Source organism: Bos indicus, chromosome 3, assembly GCF_029378745.1.
Source record: "Bos indicus isolate NIAB-ARS_2022 breed Sahiwal x Tharparkar chromosome 3, NIAB-ARS_B.indTharparkar_mat_pri_1.0, whole genome shotgun sequence".
In the NCBI taxonomy this organism is placed as follows: Eukaryota; Metazoa; Chordata; class Mammalia; order Artiodactyla; family Bovidae; genus Bos; species Bos indicus.
Genome location: NC_091762.1, coordinates 101,958,541 through 101,982,744, shown reverse-complemented (window position 1 = coordinate 101,982,744; position 24,204 = coordinate 101,958,541). Strand labels below are relative to the sequence as shown.

The window sequence follows — 24,204 nt, the reverse complement described above, 5'->3', positions numbered from 1 at the left end:
CAGAGTGCTGGAGGACAAGCAGGAGGGCAGGCGGGTACACAGGCAGAAGGACCATCGCGTGTAGAGGCGGACTGAGAAAAGTGAGGGGGAGATGAAGCAGGGAGATCTGAGGCTGGATGAAAAAGCAGGGACCAGGCCAGGGGGAGTTCTGAGCTCTGGGAGCCTGAGAGAGGATGGCAGAATCCATGCCTACAGCACAGTCACAGCCTCGCTTCAGAGCAGGCTTCATAAGGAGGATCCAATACCACCAAGCCTGCTACCCTCCAAATTATGTATGCGTGTCCTTCGGTGAGACTTTCCAGAAAAAAGAAACATTTCTCATCAGAGTCTTGCAATCCCTTCTCCTCTCCCTCAAAAGAGAAGCAGTACCAACTTTGCTCTGAAAAACCCCTGTTTCCCAATATCCTCAAGCATCCACTCCTGCCCAGAGCTGAGCTCCAGCAATGCTCCATCCCATCCCTAAACAAGTACCAGCTTCCCCCAATTTAGGCCTGCCTGTCGACGTCAGGCAGTGAGCTGGAACTGGAGGCCCCAAGGGGGAGGCCGCACACAGAAAGGAGGAAGGAAAAGATAAGGGGACACTACACTTTCAGGCCAGTGGAGGGCTCAAGAACCTGGCTAGTTTCAGGAAAGTCTTCCCTTCCCTTCCCATAAGGAAGGGGATTTTCATCATCATTAAAGTGACGATTTTTTCCCAAAGAGGGAAACAGGACAGACTAGCGCCCCCTAGTGGTACAGGTAATTCCCAGGGGAATGAGGGGAGAAAAGGTGTCCCAGTGGAAACAAGAGCCGCATCATCATTGGTTGGAACAACAAAAGGCTTGAGAGACTAGACTCCTTGGCAGAAGGATACCTACAACAAAAGGCCCACCTGGGGCACTGGCATCAAGGCCAGGAGCCCAAGACCTCATATCTGGGCTAAGTCAGTATCAGAGACCATTGAGCTCCCCAACCAGCACAGGCAGGCACTTCCCCAAACCCCACCACACCAAAGGGATTGTTTGGGGATTACTTGAGAACTTCTGTCCTCCTGATTCACTCATATGGAGAAAGCAGGTCCCTGGATGATGGCACCAAGTCTCTAACGTACTCTCACCCCAAATGCTAGTTGTTCAGTCGCAAAATCATGTCCAACTCCTTGCAACCCCATGACCTGCAGCATGCTGGGCTTCCCCATCCTTCATTATCTCCCAGAGTTTGCTCAAACTCAGGTCCATTGAGTTAGTGATGCTATCTCATCCTCTGCTGCCCTCTTCTCCTCTTGCCCTCAATCTTTTCCCAGCATCAGCTTCTTTTCAAATGAGTCAGTTTTTCACATCAGGTGGCCAAAGGATTGGAGCTTCAGCTTCAGCATCAGTCCTTCCAATGAATATTCAGGGTTGATTTTCTTTAGGATTGACTGGTTTGAGCTCCTTGCTTTCACGTTTTCCCAGGATCTCTGCTACCACACACTCTTGGCCCATGATTCTACCACCCCAGCACAGAGCACGTAACACGATGCAGCACAGGGAAAAGCAGCCACAGAAGGCTTCTTCATACAGTCCTGAGAGTCAAACTCTTCCAGGGCGCCTCCTCTCTGCCAATGGTTCTTCTGAGCCCCTAGCAAGCGCCAAGATCTCAGTCCCAGTTTCAAAATCCATAAAATGGGGCCACACTAACCTCTTGGCAAGGTGCCCAAGTACAGAAGCAGCCTAGGATAAGGATAAAGACATCTCCGCCTTGGCCAGGCTGTCCTCATTCCCCACCTGGACTGCCCATCTCTTTCCTTAGTGATAGCGCTGTGCTTCCCACAAATTCCATCAATGCTTCACAGAGCACCACTTCATTCAAGGACAGAAAATCATCACCAGACAGCTAAGAAAGCCTCAACATAACCAAGAAGCTGAAATCTTCACCTCCTGCCAAGGACCCTAGGGGGAAATGGAACTGAAAAGAAGCTGAACCCCAGAGGTACCACCCCACTCCTAGACTCCAAGTTCCTGGTTTACCAGGAAAGGTTGGGATGATGAGGAAGGGAAAGTGTCAGGGAAACCGGGAAGAGTGAATCACTACTCTCCCTGGGTTCCCCGATGACCACAGTGATCCAAGGGGAGTGGCAGACTTTGTAAAAAGCCAACTGCTGGGCCCAATGTGTACCTGCCTTAACCACTGAGAAGACCTATGCTTTCCCTCAGCAGCCAGTATAGAGCACCAACGATCCCCAAGCTCCTGTCCCAGCAGCGCCTGCCGCTAGCCAGGGCCCTTACCTCTGTACAGAAGGGAGTAAGCTGTGGATGGACTACGGGCTGGACATACATGTGAAAGGTAGACTCAATCTCCATGGTCCGGCCATTTAGCTTCAGGATGGGGAACTCGATGATTTCCTGGAATGGCAAAGGCACAGAAAAGGAAGAATCAGTTGTTTTTTTCTAAACTAACCATCTCAAAGAACTCTGAATCAAGAATGGGGGAGTGTTTTGGACTAATTAGCTCCTGCCAGGTCAAACTGAAGACTTTGAGTGAGAAGATGCCAGCTCAGTTATAATCTTGACCCTCCCACAGTTAACATTCTCACAGGTTCCAGGGACCCGACACACACTCCACCCTCACTGTCTCTGGGAAGGGGAAGGAGACAGTGGGAGCATCTGGCCCGGTTTCCCCCACCCCTGGTTCTCCAGCAGGGGTCTGCTCACTCCAGCCTCTAAAAGGAGAACCCCCTTCCTCCTGCTTGGGTCCCTTCCCTGGAAGGGGCCTAAGTCTCCAGCCACATAGATAACCAGCCATCAGACTAATGCACAGACCTCTGTGCATGAAGTTTAAACAGAGCCAATGAGTTTCGTTAGCTTTTACAAAAAGAAAAAAAAAAGAGAGAGAGATAGGCAATAAATAAAGTCAAAGGAACCAAAGACGATACTGAAGAGAAGGAGAAACCTGAATAACAGTATTAAGAGCTAGTGCCTCCCACCTTTCTCTCAGGCAGCACATCCACCCATCAGCATCCCCCCGCCCAGCCCAATCGCTTAGCCAGCCCTTCCCAGTCCGCGGGAACGTAATGGAAGAGAACGAGGAGGAGTGACAATTTGTTTGGTGTCTCTAAGATTAATTTGTCTCCGTTATTTAATAGAGATGCACAGCACCAAGGTCCTGGTGTGCAAACAGGCTTGCAGCATGCCGACTGTGCAGCCTGCTTCATACATCGCTCCTGGGAAGGGAGGAACATGCCAGAGTGGGGGCAGAGGGCCGGAGAGAGCACGCACGCGCCGGAGAGACGAGGGGAAGCCAGGAGAGAGAATAAAAAAAATTATTGCTTTTTAATATTCAAAAACAGTTTGCAAAATTTAATCAAAGCAGAGGAAAAGCTAACATTTTTACCACTTTGACATTTTTATTAGTGCTTTCATAAATTTTTAAAACATGAATGGAATTAGTTTACAACACACACACAAAAAAAAACTGCCCTGAAAACATCTGGAAGAGACAAATAGGAAATAATAAAAAAAATAAATAAAAGGAAAATCCTCCAAGTAAAATTAGCATGTGAAAGAGGCCTCCACTGCAGAGACAGGAGCGGGGCTTTGCCCACTCAGTGGCCCCCGCAGTCAGCTCCAGTGGCATCCTTTCCCCAGGTCACCCATTCTGCTGAGGACCTTTCCAGCATCACTAAAATCAAGGCAAATTGGTTCTCTCCAGGGACAGCCCAGAGACACAACACAGAAGCCGCTGACACCTGACTGCATTCAGGAAATGGATGAGTGGGGAAACGGAAGGAGAAATGGCCTGTCTCCCTGATATTCCAGGGCAGCCTGGTGTCTCCCCACCAAACACACCTGCTCTATGGGATTCGTTTTTCAAGCATCTTTATCCAACAGATCACAGCAGGACTGAAGACCAAACCAAGGCAGCCAGATTTCATGACAGAGAAATTCAAAGCTTCTGGCTGCCTGAGCTCCCTGGGCTGCCCCAAGGATGGGGAAGCTGTCAGGAGCCCCTAGAGACAGGAAGGGTGGAAAAACTAAGACTGAGGCAGAGACGGGGCAGAGAGGAGGCCCAGGCTGCTGCTTAAACTGAGTGGTGCCTCTCCTCCCAGAGTACCACAAGGTAGGCCAGAGAGGAGAGCTTGGCTCTGAAAAACAAAACACACACACACAAAGTACACACCAATCCCCTTGAAAAATCAGATACCTAGTAATCCAAGCTCTAACTCTGAGGTGGGGCTCATCTGAGTTAGGCTCGTTTCTGATATATCCTTCCTCTGCCACTAAGTAGAAGAAACACTTCCCCAATGGAAAGACCTCCACAGCCTGGTGGGTTTGGCAGCCCTGGTGTCTAAGGAAACAAATACAGCCAGCTCCTCACTAACAATGTTAGCTGGGCCCACAATGAAATTTAACCTGTGACACAACTGTACTTTTCATTTAAACTTTCATTTGGAGAGAAGCAGTGTTTGGAGACCTGCAGTTTGTCCTGCTAATAAAGACAAGTGTTGGGACCTTTAAGGATGCCATTCATCTCTGGCTTTTATTAAATTCAATTTTCTTAAGCCCATGATACATTATGAAATTAGGAGTTGACATTCCTCTGGAAACAAAAATATCTATCAAACATAAATAGAAAAAAACCCCTCTATTACCAAGAATTTATGGCTTAAAGTTGATCTCTTTCCACTTTTTTACAAGCAGATGGTTTGTTTTAGAGATCTGAAATGTTATTATAGATCTAGAATTTTATTAGTATTTATTGTAAAATACTAAGCGCTTCAGCTCCCGCTCTGACCAGGACCGAGTCAGCATTCCCAGTAGATACTCTTAACACTTGGCCTTTGGGTTTCCCTACTACAGCTCAATCCTTCCTGCCACTGGCTTCCTCACCCCTGGGGAAATGGAGCCAACCTAAGTGCTCACACTCAAAATCACCCTCCCAGAGAGGGGGAACAAGTCAGCCTTGGCTCTGTATGAAGAGAGGTAACCCCTCTGAAATGTCTGCGGGCCAGCATGCAGCAGATTGGACCTATCCTAAACGCCTCTCCAACGTTGTTTGGCCATCAGCCAAGCCTTCTCTCCAAGACCAAGAACAAGGCCAATCTCAGAACATGACTTTGCAGGAGTCTTACCTCAGCACCACCCTCAGCTACTGTAACAAGGACCTTACACACTGGCATATTCTTTTGAGTCATGGAAGATGCAAAAGAGGAACTTCTGATAGAAGACCCTTTGGGGAGTTAGAACAAAAAGGACCTCACTTAGCTACTTCTAACCTTTCCATATTGCCCAGACAAGCCCAGAACCTCAAAGCACTGTTCTCAACAGCCCATTCATGGAAGAGGAGCCCCAGTCTGTACCAGCTGACAAAACTCTGCAGCCTGTACACCTGCGGTAGGCCAACCACTTCACAAGTCTTCAGCTGATAATGATCAGGGAGGGAACCCCAAAGCTATAGGCTGATCACATTCATCCCACCCAAAGCTTATGAAGATGTCCCTAAGTGCCAACTTCTAGGGGTAGCTGTTCGGATCATGAACCTGTTATTCTGCCTTTCCTCCTTTGCCCTCCCTCAATTTCCTCATTCCCCTTGGACAAAGTTTTTTAAAAAGGAACAGTTGAGTGTCTGCTTGTGTAAAGGCAGCACCATGAAGGAAAGAAGAACTGGTTTGTATTTAACAGCCCTCTTTTCCAGCCCTAATAGTAATTTCACAATCCCTTACTTCTGTATGATGTCTGCATCCAATCAAACTACATGAGCATCTACTCTGTACAGGACCCTGGTCAGGTGTGGTAGTGTGATTTAGAGATAAGATGTGGTCTGCTTTGGAGAAGTACATGAACCAGAGAGCAAAAAAGCAAATGATGAACAATGCACTACAAGAAGTATTTTAATGGAGCAACATACCCAGGGTTATGCTCTTTATTATACGTTTTCAAATACATTTTCTCATCTTACCCTTTTTAATCCTGGAAGGTGAGTCATATTGTCATCATCATCAGGTCATAAACCAATACTATTAAGCACCTGCTATTTACCAGGCAGGGGCTGGGTATAGACACAAAGGCAAATACAATGCGATGTGTCTCCTCTCTCCGAAGTGCTGGGAGCCTGGGCAAGGGGTAGTGAGGAGCTGGCCCCAACACCTTCAGAGACAAACACAACATGGAATCATTTCATTCTTTCCATTTATTGCTTACTATATGGCAGACAGTTAGAACTGGCCATGGAACAAGAGACTGGTTCCAAATTGGGAAGGAGTAAGCCAAGGCTGTATATTGTCACCTGGCTTATTTAACTTCCATGCAGAATACATCATGCAAAATGCTGGGCTGGATGAGCACAAGCTGGAATCAAGATTGCCGGGAGAAATATCAATAACCTCAGATATGCAGATGACACCACCCTTATGGCAGAAAGTGAAAAAGAACTAAAGAGCCTCTTGATGAAGGTGAAAGAGGAGAGTGAAAAAGCTGACTTAAAAGTCCACATTCAAAAAACGAAGATCATGCATCCAGTCCCATCACTTCATGGCAAATCAATGGGGAAACAATGGAAACAGTGACAGACTGTATTTTCTTGGGCTTCAAAATCACTGCAGATGGTGACTGCAGCCATGAAATTAAAAGATGCTTGCTTCTTGGAAGAAAAGCTATGACAAACCTAGACAGCACATTAAAAAGCAGAGACATTACATTGGCGACAAAGGTCCTTCTAGTCAAAGCTACGGTTTTTCCAGTAGTCATGTGTGGATATGACAGTAGAACCATAAAGAAAGCTGAGTGCTGAAGAACTGATGCTTTTGAACTGTGGTGTTGGAGAAGACGCTTGAGAGTCCCTAGGACTGCAAGGAGATCCAACCAGTCAATCCTAAAGGAAATCAGTCCTGAATATTCACTGGAAGGACTGATGCTGAAGCTGAAGCTCCAATACTTTGGCCATCTGATGGGAAGAACAAACTCATTAGAAAAGACCCTGATGCTTGGAAAGATTGAAGGCAGGAGGACAAGGGGACAACAGAGGATGAGATGGTTGGATGATATCAGTGACTCAATTGACATGAGTTTGAACAAGCTCTAGGAGATGGTGAAGGACAGGGAAGCTGCAGTCCACGGGGTTGCAAAGAGTCGGACACGACTGAGTGACTGAACAACAACAGAGGTGGCAGACGCTCTGCTAAATGGGCAACAGGAATGACGACATTGAATCTACCTAACAACTCATGAAATGGGAATCCTTATTAGGCCTATTTTACAGGACAACTAAGACCCCAAAAGCAGTTGTCACTTGCTCAAGGTTGCACTGCTAGTTAGGGACAGAGCTGGGACTCCAAATGGGGAAAATGAGACTTAAAGACAGTAGGACTGCTGCTGCTGCTGCTGCTAAGTCACTTCAGTCGTGTCCGACTCTGTGTGACCCCATAGGCGGCAGCACACCAGGCTCCCCCGTCCCTGGGATTCTCCAGGCAAGAACACTGGAGTGGATTGCCATTTCCTTTTCCAATGCATGAAAGTGAAAAAATAAAGTGAAGTCGCTCAGTCGTGTCTGACTCCTAGCGACCCCATGGACTGCAGCCTACCATGCCCTTCTGTGCATGGGATTTTCCAGGCAAGAGTACTGGAGTGGGGTGCCACTGCCTTCTCTGAAAGACAGTAGGACTAATAGCTCTCAAAATCTGAAGGGTCAAGAAAGATCTGATTCTTTTAGTCTGAAAGACTGTCTTTAAGGAGCTCAGTGCTCTATCTCCTAAGAAGAAAGACTGTTCTTGAGTTATAAGAGCAGTGAACGTGAACCATCCAGGCAGAAAGTCCTGCAGGATTCCAACTGAAAAGCCTCCAGTACAGCTGCAGGGACACACACAGTGCTGGGCTCCGTGCTCAGGGAGGGTGAGAACTACGAGCCTTCAGTCTGCATCTCTAGCACCCAGGTCTGCTCCAGCACACAGACCCCACTCTCAGCTTTTGGTAAATAAACACATAAAGGGGCTGATAAATGGCAAGAGAGAAGCCAAGAGCGTGCCTCTAACAGGAAAATTCTGTTTTCACAGAGTTCTCCATAGGACCAGAGGTGACAAGATGGGAGGTGGCAGAGCCAGGCTGCAAAGAACTTTCTACCAGATCCCCTGCCTCTCATCTCCCAGCCTCCCTCAACTGCTACAAACCACCAACGTCCCAGTTTCTGTGTGCCTGGGACCACAGATTCCTGGAGCAGTAATCTGCTAAAATTAGGACAGCTGGTCACCCTACACCATCCACCGCTACCTGCGCTACTAGGTTGTCCAAGGGCAGAGCACCACAACCCCAAAAGCTGGTCTGCTGATGATGGATGGGAACCAGCCACATCTTGACAACTAAGCACAAAAGCCTTAGAACTTGGATTTCTCAAGGTACCCATGGTTCCAAACCTATTGTATCTGCTGTCTCACTCAATAAAATGCCAGCTGTAAGTATTTTTTAAAAGGGGAAGGAAGACAGAGAGATAAAAAGGAAGCACCAAGCAAATATTCTTTTATCTTTTTGAGTAGAAGTTTCAGTTGGAGCAAAGATTTCAAATGCAGCTACTTTCTAATTGCTTGAGTAGGAACCCCAGTGATTCTCTTAATAAACTGAAGACAAAACTGCAACAGCATTTCAAATGAAACTTCACATGAAATTTCATACCCACAATCAGTAGCTTATAAGAAATAAATGTATAGGTTACTTTCAGGGTATTCAAACTCCCTTAAGCTAAAGTGTCTGCAGTGATAAGATTATATTCAAAGATACAACAACAAAAGGATTTTAAGCAGAAGGACTTTGGGTTAGGCATTTTTTGACAGTGGGACAGAGGGTTTAATAGTGTGGCATTCTTACAGACCTTTTCTCCAAAGCACAGATTCTTCTTTGCCCTGAGCCAATCTTTCTATGGTCCTCTCTGAAACGAGCAGGTCATTTTTCATGGCTCCCCCTTCTCAATCTAGGAACTGGCATTCCCTCAGTTTACAACTAATCTATGCCTTCTCTCCACCCACTGATTCAAAGTCCAAAACGTGTGCAGTCCTGCAGAGAAAGGTTTGACAAAATCCAAAAGCAACATCATCACACGACAAGGCAGAAAAAGTCGTACCTAGTGAAAACATGAATTTTATCCAGACAGAGATTTTTGGATAAAAGTTTCATGCAAAGGCAAGACCTTTCTCCAAGGGATCAAGGAGCCTCTTGACCACAGGGAAGAGGGGAAGTTGAGAGGGAGAAGGGAGAACTGCAGGCTGTGCTGGGTAACGAAGGGACGGTAGTTGACTTAACAGTTTCTCCTTTGGGGGGAAAAAAAAGACATTTTATGCACAAGGAGCTTATTTCTTAAACAAACACTCGTGGTTTTGATTTACACCACAGCCTGCTCCTAAATAATTTATGGCGGGTTAAATTTATTGCCGAGCCCTGGCTGGCTGCAAATTCGAATTGCCAAATAATTAGATTTTAGGGCAAAGCTTATAAATTACCCGTCGATTTGTCCGGACTTGTTTGTCAGTTGCTTTGTGCTTCAGGTCATCTTTGGCATTTGGCTGTTTGGGTTTTAATTGCTGATTTACACTTTGACAGATGAGAGCTGATGCTCGAAGTTTCAGGACAAGGAAGGGTAAAAAATTGAAGCTGTACAAGGCTGATTTTTCACCTACACGTCCGTCTTCACCCATTCCCATAGACCCCAAAGCAATTAAAATATAGAAAAGAGGCTGAAAATAGAGACTGCTGTTCTTTACAGGGGGGAGGGGGTGCAAACTGAATTATAATTCAGATTTTACTGAAATCTGAATTTTTAAAAGTATATAATACCAATAAATGAAGGAGACCAAAGATCTTAGAAACTACATCCTCACCCAGGGGTGTACAAGCTGGTGTCTACACACACATGACTCTGAATCAGCCTCAGTTCAAACATCTTCAGATACTCAATTGTAAATAACTTCTGATGTTAGTGGCCTCTGTGAAGCTGACCCTTCCGGGCAGCAAACCACCAAATTATTTCTTTGCAGCTACCTGTATACCTACATTTGTCAGGGAATTAATTTAAACAAATCTCAGGTTGTGTGCAGGAGAGGTCCCCCAGGGGCAGCAGTCCAGGAGGGCATGGAAGTGGAAGGGCGCCAAATTCAACTTACCATTCTAATGGAGGGAAAAAACCTCTTTGGATAGTGCTGTGGCTCCGTCTACATGTTGATAGAGGACCTGCAGGCTCGCTTTATGCTCCCCAGAGAAGGAGGGCCGGCCTCCCAGCCACCTGCTGTACCCCAATAGCTTACTATGAGGCCATGAGTCAAAATAACATTAGCAGTAATTCTCCTAACAAGAGCTGACACATATAGCTATTACATGCCAGGCACAGTTCTAAGCTCTTATATTTTATCCTCCCAATAATCCTATAAGATTGGTACTATCATTAATCCCATTTTGCCAGTAATGCCAACTGAGGCATACCAAGTACAAGTAACTCACTCAAGGCAGGTCACACTGCACCACACAATGGTGGCGGACACCAGGCTCAGATCCAGAGGGTCCGTTTCTGGAGTCCGTGCTCCTCAGCACTCTGCTATACTGCTCCTCACAGAACAGCCTCTGCCTCAGTTCGCCTCACTTTGAGGGGAGGTTGAGCGTCCACATTCTGGCACCAGGGCACACGCTGCAGCCAAAGCCTGTTCAGTTAATCCCCCCATAGGGTGGGGAAAGTTATGTAACACAAAAGATGAATCAGAGGCTTGGTTTGACAAAGTCCTTTTTTTCCAATCAATGAAAATATTGCACTGAAGACCCACTAGCCAGGAGTGAAGAGGTGGGGCTGAGTAACAGGTGATCAAGACAGACCAGGCCCACTCAGGCAGAAAGTGGGCTCTGGCCAGGCAACTAGGAGAGAAGCCCAGAGAGGCCAGTTGGGCTTCAGGAAGCCTTGCACAGTAATCCCCACTCACAGTCCCAGGGCCCGCTAGTCTCTTCACAGAAGACAGCATCCCCCAGGGGAGCTTCATAGATCCCCTGCTCTCTGTGTGTGCCCGACAGCCAGATGCAAGGCCAGGGAAACAGCTGTGCTGCCATGACGGCAGATTTTCAAAATCACTGACCAGTAAGCAAGCGACACAGACTGACATCTTGTCCACACTGCCGGAACACTTCTCTCGCACACTGGCTCATAGGAATCCACATCTCCATAAGGCAGGCATCACTGCCCTATTTTATAGACGAGAAAGCTAAGGTGTTCAGTGACTTAAAAGCACAGTCCCTTACAGGCAGCATAAATTCCCATCTCCTGGGAATTTATGAGAAATGCAAGTTTCTGGCCTCCAATCCAGACTTTCTGAATCAGAAACCCTGAGGGTGGGCCCAGCAATCTACGTTTTAAAAAGCTTCCAGGTAATTCTGAGACTTGTTGAAGTTTGAGAACCACTAGAGGAGTAGAGCAGTGTTTCTCAGACTTCGAATTACCTGACATCTTGTCAAACTACATTCTATCTAATGCTGGGCCTGATAACGGGCTTCCCAGGGGGCTCGGTGGTAAAGAATCCACCTACCAGTGTAGGTGGCACGGGTTCGATCCCTGGTCCAGGAAGATTCCCTGGAGAATAAAATGGCAACCCCCTCCAGTATTCTTGCCTGGAAAACCCCATGGACAGAGGAGCCTGGTGGGTTACAGTCCATGGGGGTCACAAGAGAGTCAGACATGACTTGAACAACAAGTGACTGAACAACAAGGGCCTGATACTCCGTCTTTCTAACAAGATCCCAGGGGCTGGGGATGCCACTGGTTCTCAGACCACATTTTAGCCAAGGTATAGTCTAGAATATCTGTGTGACTAAGTCCTTATCACAGAGACATTGACAAAAGAACATCAGAGCCCACGGTTCTTGGCTCTTAGAATAAACCCTTGCTCGGCCCACTTTCAACCCCCTCAGGTGACCCTTTATATCTGCCAAGCACTCCGCCAAGCACTCCTGGCTTCTGCCATCAGACATTTCATTCTCCTGGCTGCAGAGATCCACAATGGAAAAGCTGACATGTCACATCCCAGAACTGTGTAGAGCAAGTTGACACATTTCTGTTAGGAAGCTTGCAAGAGGTCCTCCTGCCAAGGCAATGCCTGCTCCGTTCAAGAATGTGATCAAGACCCAGGCATCAGCTCCCCACAGAGCACTCATCATACTACTCTCTCCAGAAAAACATTTTCCTTCTACACAAATGAATCAGAAAGTGGGACTGGATACCTCTCCAAGGAAGACCTCTCATTATAGACATCAGCCAGGAGCTTTCTTTATACCCCTGGTCCTGATTAAGCCTAACACTGGCCACAGAGGTAAAGCAGGATCACAGCAATTCCTACAATAGCCTGAGGCCCCAAGCTGGAGACACCACACCATACCATGAACCAAGGCCTGCCCCTGGCATTGTTTCTCTGGTCACCTTACCTCTCTAGTGAAAGCAGACCTTATCAAAATTGCATGCTTCCTCCCAGTCATCAGTCCCCGCCTCCTCCATCCCCAACTACCAATTCCTTTCGGGTGATCAGTTGGTTTCTCGTTCATACTTGCTAGTGCTGGGGAGAGGCGGGGAGCACAGACTGTGATCAATACAGATTCCCTGAACTCCATTTCAGACACTGCAATTTCAAGCCATGGCCCTCAGTTTATCACATTGGTAGAGCAAGATTCCAAGCTTTTCAGCCAATTATCGTCCTATCCACCATCACCATCTAATTCCCAAAGGACACGGTCAAACAGTTCATCAGATACCAGAGGAGTAAAGTAACTGCCTGCATCACCACTAAGCTCACTACGTCAGGCGTCCCTGACACAGGCCTTCAGTGCAGAGCACTCCATTTATAACCACCGCAGGTTTCCACTCTCCACTCCTCACCAAATCTCTTAGCACCACTGACAACCAGAGCCCACCAGTACCCCCAAAAAGCTATGAGCTACTAAAGAGCATGGTTCTCAAGCTTGTTTCTTTCCCAGCAGATCTAAGGGCTACAACACATAACTCTTCTCCATTCCCACCATCACCACCTTAGTCCAACCCACTAACCCACTTTCAAGTAATAGCTTCTAACCAGTTTCCCTCTGCCCATATTTAACCCCTTGGAACACCTTCCCTTCCATTCCCTTGAACACTGGCTAATGACATCTACTTCTGTTTCTTCTCTTCCACTCAACATTCACACTTCCTTTCCTGGCTCGCCGATTTTACTTTATCAACCTTACTGTGGACTCTGCACTTCCTTTCCTTTCAGCAACACCAGCACCTCCCAGTGAGAGCCTCTGCTAGTAGTTAGCCTTCAGACAAGTCCTTGGCTGGAAGGGCCTCCCCTGGACTAGACACTGACCAGGGCACTGGAACAGTGGAACTCACACAACAGACATTTACTACCATGGACCAAGATCTCCTACTGGCCACTACAGACACTTCAGTTCAGTTGCTCAGTCGTGTCCGACTCTTTGCAACCCCATGAACCGCAGCACATCAGGCCTCCCTGTCCATCACCAACTCCTGGAGGCCACCCAAACCCATGTCCATCAAGTCAGTGATGCCATCGAACCATCTCATCCTCTGTCGTCCCCTTCTCCTCCTCCCCTCAATCTTTCCCAGCATCAGGGTCTTTTCCAATGAGTCAGTTCTTCGAATCAGGTGGCCAAAGTATTGGAGTTTCAGCTTCAACATCAGTCCTTCCAATGAACACCTAAGACTGATCTCCTTTAGGATGGACTGGTTGGATCTCCTTGCAGTCCAAGGGACTCTCAAGAGTCTTCTCCAACACCACAGTTCAAAAGCATCAATTCTTCGGCGCTCAGCTTTCTTTATAGTCCAACTCTCACATCCATACATGACTGCTGGAAAAACCATAGCCTTGACTAGACAGGAGGGTCAGGGTCTAAACAAGCCCATTCCAAGGCAGTTTTACTTCAGATGAAGAGCTTCCATAACACTTGACTTCCCCTCCAGAGTCCTCCTCCCTCCTGATTCTCCCAGTACCTAACCAGGCTTTGCCCATGGCTGCACTCCACACACACAAACCATCTGTGCCTGTCCTAGCCTGCTCACCCTTCTGCTGCAGACCTGCCAGCCTGGGGGGCGGGGGTGGGGGGTGCGGTTGGCTAATGTCAATCTGGGAACACTCTTGTTCCAGGCTTTTAGGCAATGACTCAATTTTCACAGCTAGAGCTCAAAACTCATCACATAAATGTATGACTGTGGGGCCTTTTTAAGTATTGTGAACACCTAGGATAAGGGGATAAAAAATAATCATTCCAAAGCATCTTAATCAAAATGATGCAGGATCCTTTTTCCCAACAAGACACAGAGATGAAGGAAGCATCTCCTAGTATCAGTTTTCCTCATGTCAGACAACTGATTCCCGTCTACAAAATACGAAATGTAACCAGCGAGAGGAGAAACAAGACAGGACGGGGGCAGGGAGAGGTGAAGGGAAGCCCGAGACCAACCCTAAATGCTCCTCAGGATTTCACGCCCCTCCCCCTTCCCAAAGCACCGGCTTTCTTTCTGTGGCTGTTACCTGTTGCTGCTGCTCAGACGGACAGCTCATTTTGTCCCCACCTTCCACCCTCTCCAGTCTATAGCGAGTCATTTCTCTCCTCCTGCCTCTTCATTAATCCTTCCCTCCTTCCTTCTGTTCTCAGTGTTAAGTCAGCTAGCCATTTATCTGTTTGAAGGGTATAAACCTCCCCAGTTTATGGAAGGAGGTCTTCCCATGGGATGCCTAGCAGATTCAGATCCAAACTGCCAGTACTAGGAGCAGGGGGTCGGGGGTGATGTCGTCCCCTAGCCCTTGCCTCTCCCTAGAGACCTCACAGCCCAGACCAGTGCCACCTTCTAGGGCAGCTCCCTGACAATGCCTCAGGGCCTTAGCTCACATATTTCTATTTGACCCTCACCCTTCTGCCTCTCACACTTTTATTGCATAAAATTCTCTTAAACCTTTTTAGCTTTCATAGTCTCACTGATGTTCTTGAATGTGAAAAATACCATATTAATGATACAGACAATCATACTAGCCAAATGCTGAAATCACTGGCTGGGTTCTGAGACTTCCTTGGTGGTCCAGTGGTTAGGACTCAATGCTTTCAGGGCCTGGGTTCAATCCCTGGTTGGGGCCTGAAAGATCCCGCAAGCCACGTGGCACAGAAAAAAAAAAAAAAATTGCCAGTTCAAAGTCTTCATTCTCCCTCTCCCTCATTTTCAACTACCACACAAGCAAGCTTGCAATCCAGCTCAGTTTTGTCAGACTTTGGTCAGTTGGTCCTGGTGCATTCTGTGAGCACCTTCTTTTGTTCCTGCTACAGCAGTTCTGAGAGCCCTCGGGTCCACCTGGCACTTCTGACCTCCTGACTTTCCTTAATGGGGAGCTATGAGACCCCTCCAGAAGCAGGGCTGACCGTTCCCCTGCTCTGTGCGCCCACTGTGCCAAGTACTCACCCAGGCGATGGTGGTTATCATGTTCCTTGACTATGAGCCCCTTGGAGGGTAGGGACCATTTCTCGTTTTTATATCCTGGCATCTAACATAGAGGTTGAAGTTTTTATCCAGAGTAAAAAGAGGCTTTTTCATTGCCTCTAAGGTGGTTACCATGAGGTCCTCCCTATTCTTTTACGGACTTGGTTAGTTTTGTCATGTCCAACAAAAACCTTAAAAGGCAGCTCAGTGTCACTGGTAGTTTACAATCCCTGATTCCATTCACCATTCATCAATGGCCCCATTCTTTAGAGCTCTTCCCCACCACCAACCTTAGCCCAGTGTCTAACAAAATCTGCATTCCAAGAGCTGTCTCAGCCCTGGAGAGGCCACCAGATAATAACAGGCTGGGGGAAATGTCTCCTGATTTGCACTAAGTTACGTGGTTGATTTTGTTACCAGTGACCCAGTGCTTCTTCCCAAGGAAAGTTCCTGGTCCCACCCCCAGGCAACTCCAGAGCCTAACTACACACTATGGCAGGTTAAAGGTATAAACCCTGGGGAAGGTAGAGAAGCAGACTGAATAGTGCAAATAAACCCACTTCGATGTACCTCTGCTACGCCAAACACACAAGAGAGCGCCACCGTGCACCAGTGCTCAGCTCCCGAGATGTATATTTTACTTTTACATTGCTATGTCTGCTCCGAATAAAGAAGGGCCGTTCGGCTTTCACTTGAAGTTTCAACAGGGCCCGGACCCGGACACAGCAAATGCTTGTTCCCATTCAGGGAGCACTAGTGAGGAGCCACAGTGAGAGCCTTGGGAGGCCCATCCCGATGAGGGACCACCAGGAAACTGCAGCCTGTGGAGGGGGGGCCTGGGGAGGGGGCAGGGGAGGCACCACATTTATGGAAGCAGCAACAAAAAGGACAAAAGGGCCTAGTGGGCTGCCATTCCCACCCATCACTGGCCACCAATAGAGGAATTCATTTATAGTGACCCTGGAAGAAGAGATGTGCTAAAGCAGACATATAACTAAGAAGAAAGGCAATAATTGGTCTGATGGGCAGGGGAAAAATTATTCCAGGAGTTGAGAGCCTATGCAAGAACACTTACGGCTCACACAGTCATCATAACTCAGCCCCCTCAAGCATTTTGTGCTCTGCTTATGGTGTTAACTTTAATGTCTTAACATATAACACCATCCTCACTAACACAAAATACTACACACGCCAGATGAGGCTGAGTTATAGTTGCTGTGGGAAGCATAACTTTGAATTTCCTGATTTTGGTGCATTTAATCTCAACCATAATGTTACATTAACGTCGGTTTTGCATTTCATTTCCCAGTTTAGAAGAATAGAACAGCATCAGCGCCTTCGCCTGTCTTTACAGAAAAAGGAGGCTGGCTGACTGGGGCCATGGGCAGGTGGACCGCAACCCAGCAACTGGGCCCTCCTGCTAAAGAGCCTGACCCGACCCCTCCCACTTGGAGGAACCTGGACCAGGACGAGTGAAAGGCAAGGAAGGGGTGAGTTCTTTCTCTAGGGAATGACCTTTCCATCCACTTGCAAAGTGCAGGAACCAGGCGCAGAGAAGGGAAGAAGCGGAATACAGAGCAACAGCAATGTGTGTGTATCAGGTGGGTGGGGGGGGGGGCGGTGGGGGGGGGGGGCGGTGGGAGGGCTAGAGGCAGCCTCCTGCTGCTCAGCCTCAAATGGAGGAGGAGACCAATACAGTGTGATTTGTAGGGATAGCAATCAATTTCCTGTGAAGTTTTCCAAAATGTCTCTTTCACAAGACTAATAATGAGGAGTCAGCTTCAAATCACACCAAAAATCCACCAAATGCCCCTCTTCTATATTATCCCTTCTCCTGTCACCATCAACCCTCCCCCATCACCATCAACCCTGCCCTCCCCAAATACCCCAGCATCTGGACAACTTTCTATAAAAAAGAAATGCCTTTACTCATAGTTCTAACTCAAAATGCAGATGGAATCTCTTCAAGGTTTCCTTAAAAAAAAAAAAAAAAAAAAGGCCCCTGTGGACAAAGAGCAAACACTAGAAAACCTCAACCCCAAAGGTCATTTTTCTCCAAGATATGGGCACTTGAATACAGATGGGAAGGAAAACAGTCAGTGGGGCTGCCGCGGAGCAGCGAGGAAAAGACTGCACCTCGGGGCCTGACCGAGCCTGATGGACAAACTCAGGGAGGGAGGGGAGGGGGCAGCCGGAACGTGTGCTCCCAGATCGGAGCCCTGGGCTACCCCTCCCTGGCCATCCGGAGGGCCCAGGTTACTTCCTCCTCCCCACGTTTTGTGGCCTACACCTCATTTCCCTCACTTACATCTGCTTCGGGCTTTTCTGAACACTGAGGTGGTGAGAGGACTTGCCCCCAGGTTAAAAGTGGCACAATTAAAGTTCCCACCAAAGCTTTCAGGCTGCTCCCCGGGCTTCAGGGTCACAGCCGTCGTCATCTGACGCACAGCCACACCAAAATGAGCAACGTGAACTCTCGCTGATTGAGGACAAGGCAGTCACGATTCTCAACCAGATAAAAACCCACTTTCATGTCAAGAAACAATTCCTGAGGCAAGAAAGGAATTGTACACCTCACATTCAGAGTCTCTAAAACATGGTAATCCACCTAAATCACGTGAAAAAATATTTTCAAATGAAAAATAGTCTCATATTCAACCTATACCTATCATGTCAATCTGAATCAAAACACATAAAACAAAATGAGTGCAAATACCAGAAAGGTGAAAGCCTGTTACTGGCAAACCAACCATTCCAGTTTCAGCAATCTGAACAAAGTACAAAAGTAAACAGCAAAAATTATGACAAATGGAAAATACCAGATGTTTTACCACATTTACAATCAGTATTGTTGAGTACAACTGAGTCTGTGCCTGTCCGTTTGTATGGTGGCAATCCTGTTGGATAGTCCCTACAAGCTGACTCAGGGACTTCTGAATGGCAGACACAGATGAGAGAAATGAAACCCACGCCAAGACTCCAGAGAGATCCTGGCCCAAAACTCGTTCCTGCCTCCTACACAAATGAGGGATATGATACACTCCCAGAAGAATCAGAAGTGCACTGCGTTCAACCATTCTCAAAGAGTTCAACTCTTGGGAGCCAGGCAGGAGAGGAGCTGGGGTGGTTCTGATTCACAGTCCAAATGCATCCCCAGGAGACATGCAGACCTTGTCCATGAAATATCTCTGCAGGTGGACAGTCACCAAGCCACTAGGGAGAGCTGACCAAACCTGTACAACATATTCAGGTTCTTTCACTGTCATGTCTAGAAGCAGACACTCATCCCAAATCTCAATCTTTTCTGCTCCCATTCAAATTCTTTTTTGGTTTTTATTAAAATAACGAGCAAGTCATTATCATTCTCCTTGGAACAACTCCTTCCCAGTTTGGACAAAAAAATCAGTCACTAAAAGTATATTAAATTTTTTTTTCTAAGTCTTAATTTTTGTGCCTTTAATGATTCTTGTTCCTTTTATCCTAAGCTTCTCTCCAATTCCTTCACTAGCCATGTTGACCAAAAGACCTAACAATGTAGAGGCTATAATGAGAACCTGACCTGTGAAGAGTTCAGTGGAAGGACACAGCGTTATCTGGGACCGACAATCCCAGTTAACGCTGGGATTTTCCAATCCACCTTCCAACTTTCTCTGAATCCTGTCAGGACTCCACCACCTGCAAACTTTAGGGCAGATTTTGTTTGTTTGTTTTCAGAGAGAGAGGAGGGCTATACGTTGCCAATAACAGTAAGTCTCAGTCACTCTGGGCCACCCATCCCCTTCCTGAGAGCGGTCTGGTTCAACAACAGAGCTGTCTGGCCCCAAACTCACCTTCCTACCTGTTGATCACAGCATTGTAGAGACCTAATGAAGTAGAGATGCATTACATTTATCACTTGCCCTAGATCCACTCAAATCCATCACTATGTCACAGCAAGAAGTTAGATTGATCTGACAGGATTTGCTCTTCTTCACAAACCCATGTAGGTTACTACTCAGTACCCTATGCTCTTCTAGCTGTTTGTTGATTGATTATCTGACAATCAGGTCAAGTATCTTCTCTGGAATCACAGTAAACTAACGGGTCTATCATTTCCAAGATCATTCGTATTCGCCTTTTAAAGATAAGCAAGACAGCAAATGCTTCTTCCTGAGTTCTCTACAGCAACAACTAATGCTTTGCTAATAATGAACCAGGACAGCCAATTCCTTAAGTGCCCCTGGAATCACATCATCAGGGTTCATTGACTCTGGAGATAATCTTTAATCAGGCTCAGATCCTGGTGAACAACAGGAAGCCCAACCTCAAACTGGGTCCAGAAGGTTTCTTCCTTCTTGGGAAGGAAGTTGGTGATACAAGTGATTTAAGTCTGCACTGCATTACATTTTCAGCACTGCAATAAATTAATAAAAAGAACAAAAAATTAAAAGAACAATGTCCTTGAAAGAGAAATGAAAGGTAATATTGACAAACCAAACTGAGACATGAATCAAGCTTCATCTTCAATAACATTGGCAGAACCCTCTGGAGGACAAGAGAACAAAGCTACATCATTATCTCACCATATAATCTAACTGAAAAGTTCGGAAACAAACATACACAGGCAGGTGTCAGGAAGCAGAAAGCAGGAAATGTCATCAAGAAGGTACCCAGCAACCGTGAGGCTTCAGAAGAGGGCTGAATCCTGTGCAATAGGGATGTGTTAGATTTTTAGACTCAGGTCCTGCTTGGGCTTACTCAGTGACTGAAATCATCAGCAAGGGAGATAATATGGCATATTGGGGTATGGCTCCCTGATTCTCAACTCCAGAGAATCTATGTAACCAAGACTTCCACCCACCACCCAAGCACACCCATCACAGAATCTCCAGTAGGTTGGGGAGGTGGAGAGGATGACTCTACAGCGTGGGTAGGAGCAAGAGGCTGAGAAAATAAGTGGCTCAGGCAGCTCCCAGGCCGTCCTCCCTTTCACGCAAAGTTCCTTTCCCTAGGACGCTCTCCTCATACAGCTCCTGTCTTCTCAAGCCTCAGCACACCTGCTTTCAGTCCTTTCCCAAAGTAGACCACTAGCTTAAGGGAGAATAGGAAAGAGAGGAGTAGGGGAAGGTAAAAGCGTTGTGGTACCTGCTTTCTGGAAAATAATCTCCCATCTAAAGATAGAAGCCTTTCCTGGGAAGAAACCAACCATGAGAAATGAACCCAGTCCACCTGTGCAGGGCTCCTACCATCCTCTTGTCTTCCTCTAACTACTAAAAGCTACTCCCAGACCAACATGTCTACACAGCCCCAAATTACACACCTGATAATCCAGTCCTACAGGGAAGGGTTACAGTTCTAGAGTCAGGCACACCCAGGACCCCCACACTATGATGAGCTGCCATATCAACCCCCAGGCACACCCCCAAAGCAAACACCAAGCACTCCAGTATCACGGGTGCACCAGTCTCTTGCTGCTAATCCAAGCTTCCTAGCAGCACTGCCTTAAAAGGTAAAAGATCCCTGAACACAGCTGGTAATTAAGAAAAAAAAGCAAGAAATGTTCCTTTCCAACAGTGCAACAATGGTTGAGTTGTCAAATGCTGTGTAACAAATCATCCCAAAACTTAGTGGCTTAAAACATCAATAATCATTTATTCTCTCACAGTTTTTATGAGCCAGGGATTCAGGAGTGGCTCGGCTGGTCAGTCAGACTCAGGGTCTCTCCTGAGGTTAAAGTCAGATGTCCACGGGGTTGTAGCTATCTGAAGGCTTGACTGGGGCTGGCAGATTCACTTCGAGACAGGGCCAGGAAACATCACTAGCGAGTTGGTACTGGCTTTTAGCTATCAGTCTCAGTTCCTGTACACATGCACCTCTCCCCAGGGCTGCCTGAGTGTCCTCAAAGCATGGTGGCTGGCTTCTTCCAGAGCAATTGATCCGAAAGAGCAAGGTGGGCTGCGATGCTTTTCATGACTGAGCCTCAGAAGTCACACAGTGTCTTCCGTGCTGCCCCACTGACTCTACAGGGCTAGCTCTGATTCAGTGTGGAAGGGGAACTACCACAGGTGGGAATATTGGGAGGCAAGGATCACTGGGAGCCATCTTGGAGGCTGACTAACACAGTATTCCTTACAACATGCAGCAGCAGCAGCAGAAGGAAGGAGGGGAGGGAAAGGAGAGAGGAAGGATGGGACAGAAGGAAATATTTGATTCTCAAAGGCTGAGACCAGAGAGAAACAGTGTGCCCAGTTGCCTCCAGAGGCCTCTCAGGTCTGCCTCGCCCTAGGATGCCTGAGGCAAGTCTTGCTTCTTAGGCAGGAACTCCAGATGTGTAGCTAAAAGCTAAGAAGACAAGAGAAAGTGCCTCTGCGTCCCAGAAAGCCAGTCTCTCCTCCCTCCCTCCTTGCCCACCCCACCTTTGCTGAAGCAATGATGCAACAGTTACCTGAGGATGAATCTGTGGCTTGTCACACGTGGCCTCAAAGTCCAGCACTAAAAAGTAGTGATACCTCTGGGGAGGGAAGGACATCATTGCCGCCATGGATGCGCCAAAGCTGTGGGCCGCCAGCTTTCTGGTGGATATGGAGCAGAACTCCGGAACACCACAAGGAGAGAACAAGTGAGAGCCCAGCACTTTTCTTGCTCTTGAAAGCAAATATGAAGAAAATCGAGCTGCTCCAGTCTGTAAAGGTGCTAGCATTGAACATCCAGAAGCATCTAAAACTTAGGGGAGGAAAGTTAAAAAAAAAAAAAAAGAAAGGAAAAGAAAGAGAAAAAAAAAAAAGAACAGAGTCTGGGTTACTCCCTCCCACCGTGGCCCTGTTCCATCTAGTCTTCAGGAATATTCAGACAACATGAACCACTCCCCAGAGTTTCTGTGCCCCTTTTCTAAATCCCAGTATTCATGACTGAAGCTCAAGACCCTAAACATTGGCCCCCACAGCATTATGACAGCTCTGAGTCTCCCAGACCATCTCAAAACAAGATGCAGCTCTGGCCTTGATCTTTAACTGGAGCTCTGAAGTTCAAAAGAGAGGAGAGACAAAAATGCTGTGGTCACGTCTCAGGTGGCAACAGTTAACACTAAAGCTAAGTTTCCCAAAGTAACCCGGGGTGACCCCATTGCACCAGTCCTGGGCGCTAAGTAGACTCAGACAAACAGCAGAAAATGCCCAGGATTCTGTCCTCAGCTACAGTCCGAGCCACTTGCCCCTGGCATTCCTTTCTGTATCTTGCCATCTCCATATGCCTGCCTCCCTTCTTCCAATTGGAAAGCAGGCGGAGTCATCACAGGGAGCTTGCTCACCATAGTCTGGTGACTCCCCAGCCCCCAGACAGTAAGTGGCACCTGGGGGAATGAATGACGCCTGCAGAGCACAGCTGGCAACAGCCTCAGCCCTTTCCCACCCCTGCCTTTAGACTCTCTACTAGAGGCCTTGAATGACTGCAGGACTTTTTTAAATAGGGAAGAAAAAGAGAAAACCCAGATGTGGCAGTAATGGGAGCATTGCTAAAAATCTAGTAAAGTTTGCTGAGTGAACATGTGCAAAAAAAAAAAAAAAATCCAAATCACTTTTCAAGTTTGCCCTTTAAATTTGCAGATTGTCTGCTCCTTAGAGGGCTAACAAAATATAAAAATCAAAGCCTAAGTTTTACTCACAAATAACTCAAGCTTCCTTAAAAAAAAAAAAAAAAGAGGAATAAAGCAGAAATTTTGTGTTTTTCCCATTTCATACCCAATACTCAAATTCCCTCAACTTTAATCCTCAAAGTAAAACAAGAAATCTTGCTGCTCAATATGGAAACAGCCACAGTTTAAGCTTTCTGAAGCCCCATTCTGACAGATCCAAAAGCTTGTCTCTGAAAGACTGCAGTGGGCACTCGCTCCCTGCTGTAGCTCGGAGGCGGTCAGCAGCCAGAAGTCCAGCGCACCCTCAAGGCAACGATGTTACTACCACCTGAGTGAACACGGACAATGCCAAGTATTACTTCTCATCCCGGCTCTCCTGTGACACACAAACGGACCTACAATAACTTGCCTGTGTATTTATATGCTGGTGTGGGTCCACAATTTGCCTATTCCCATAGTGAGAGCCCATGCAGAACTAGGACTGGAAAGTATTTTAAGTTCTTCACGATCCCAGCACAAGCACAGTGCTTGTTTTCACCGTGGCTTCACAGCCTCTCCAAAAACACAGCCCGATCCCGCAGCCCAGATCCGGAGCCTGGCTTAGACAAAGGCTGGCTTGAGTTTCATTACGGAATCCCTTGGAAAGGCAAACAGGCCAACACTCCTTTGAAAGCTGGAATCCAAAATAACTCTCCACGTCACCCACTCCTGAACAGTACTAGAACCCTTGCTGACATGGGAGACACCAGTCTGCTCAGATTATACATTCTAGTTTGGATTCAAAGTCCCTCAGTGCCTTAGAACTCTTCTCTAGGTCCTCAAAGTCAGGCCATGTATAAGTACTTTTGAAAGTTTTAATGTTTTCCACTGTATATATACTACGTAAAGTGTTTATGGCCAATCAGACCCAACTTGCCCAATACTGCAGGCAATTAAGCATCGTGATTAAGGAGCACTTCTGGGTTTGAATCCTGGTTTCACCACTTATTTGCTTGCCCATGGCACCTTGGGCAAGTTCTGTTCAATTCCTCACCTGTAAAATGACAATAGCAGCTCCTACTCCTTAAATGAGAGTGAAATGAGAGCAGGGTTTGGCACAAAGGGCTCAGTAAGTATTAGCTTACCATTATTACTATCATTCTGTTGGGTTATGCACACCTGGC

The 24,204-nt window shown here is 47.0% G+C and overlaps 1 protein-coding gene across 6 annotated transcripts in view; it reads right to left on the bottom strand.

Annotated features, from left to right (window-relative positions):
* Nucleotides 1–24,204, bottom strand: part of ERI3 (ERI1 exoribonuclease family member 3) — a 130,841-nt gene that overhangs the window by 94,183 nt on the left and 12,454 nt on the right. For all 6 annotated transcript variants that reach the window (XM_070786678.1, XM_019957622.2, XM_019957621.2 and 3 more), the window contains 2 exons: nucleotides 21,857–22,134; nucleotides 2,247–2,363 (listed from right to left, as the gene is read on the bottom strand). In XM_070786678.1, coding sequence (XP_070642779.1) covers nucleotides 2,247–2,363; nucleotides 21,857–22,111 — 372 coding nt within the window. In that variant the 5' untranslated portion in view covers nucleotides 22,112–22,134. The remainder of the gene's footprint in view (nucleotides 1–2,246; nucleotides 2,364–21,856; nucleotides 22,135–24,204) is intronic.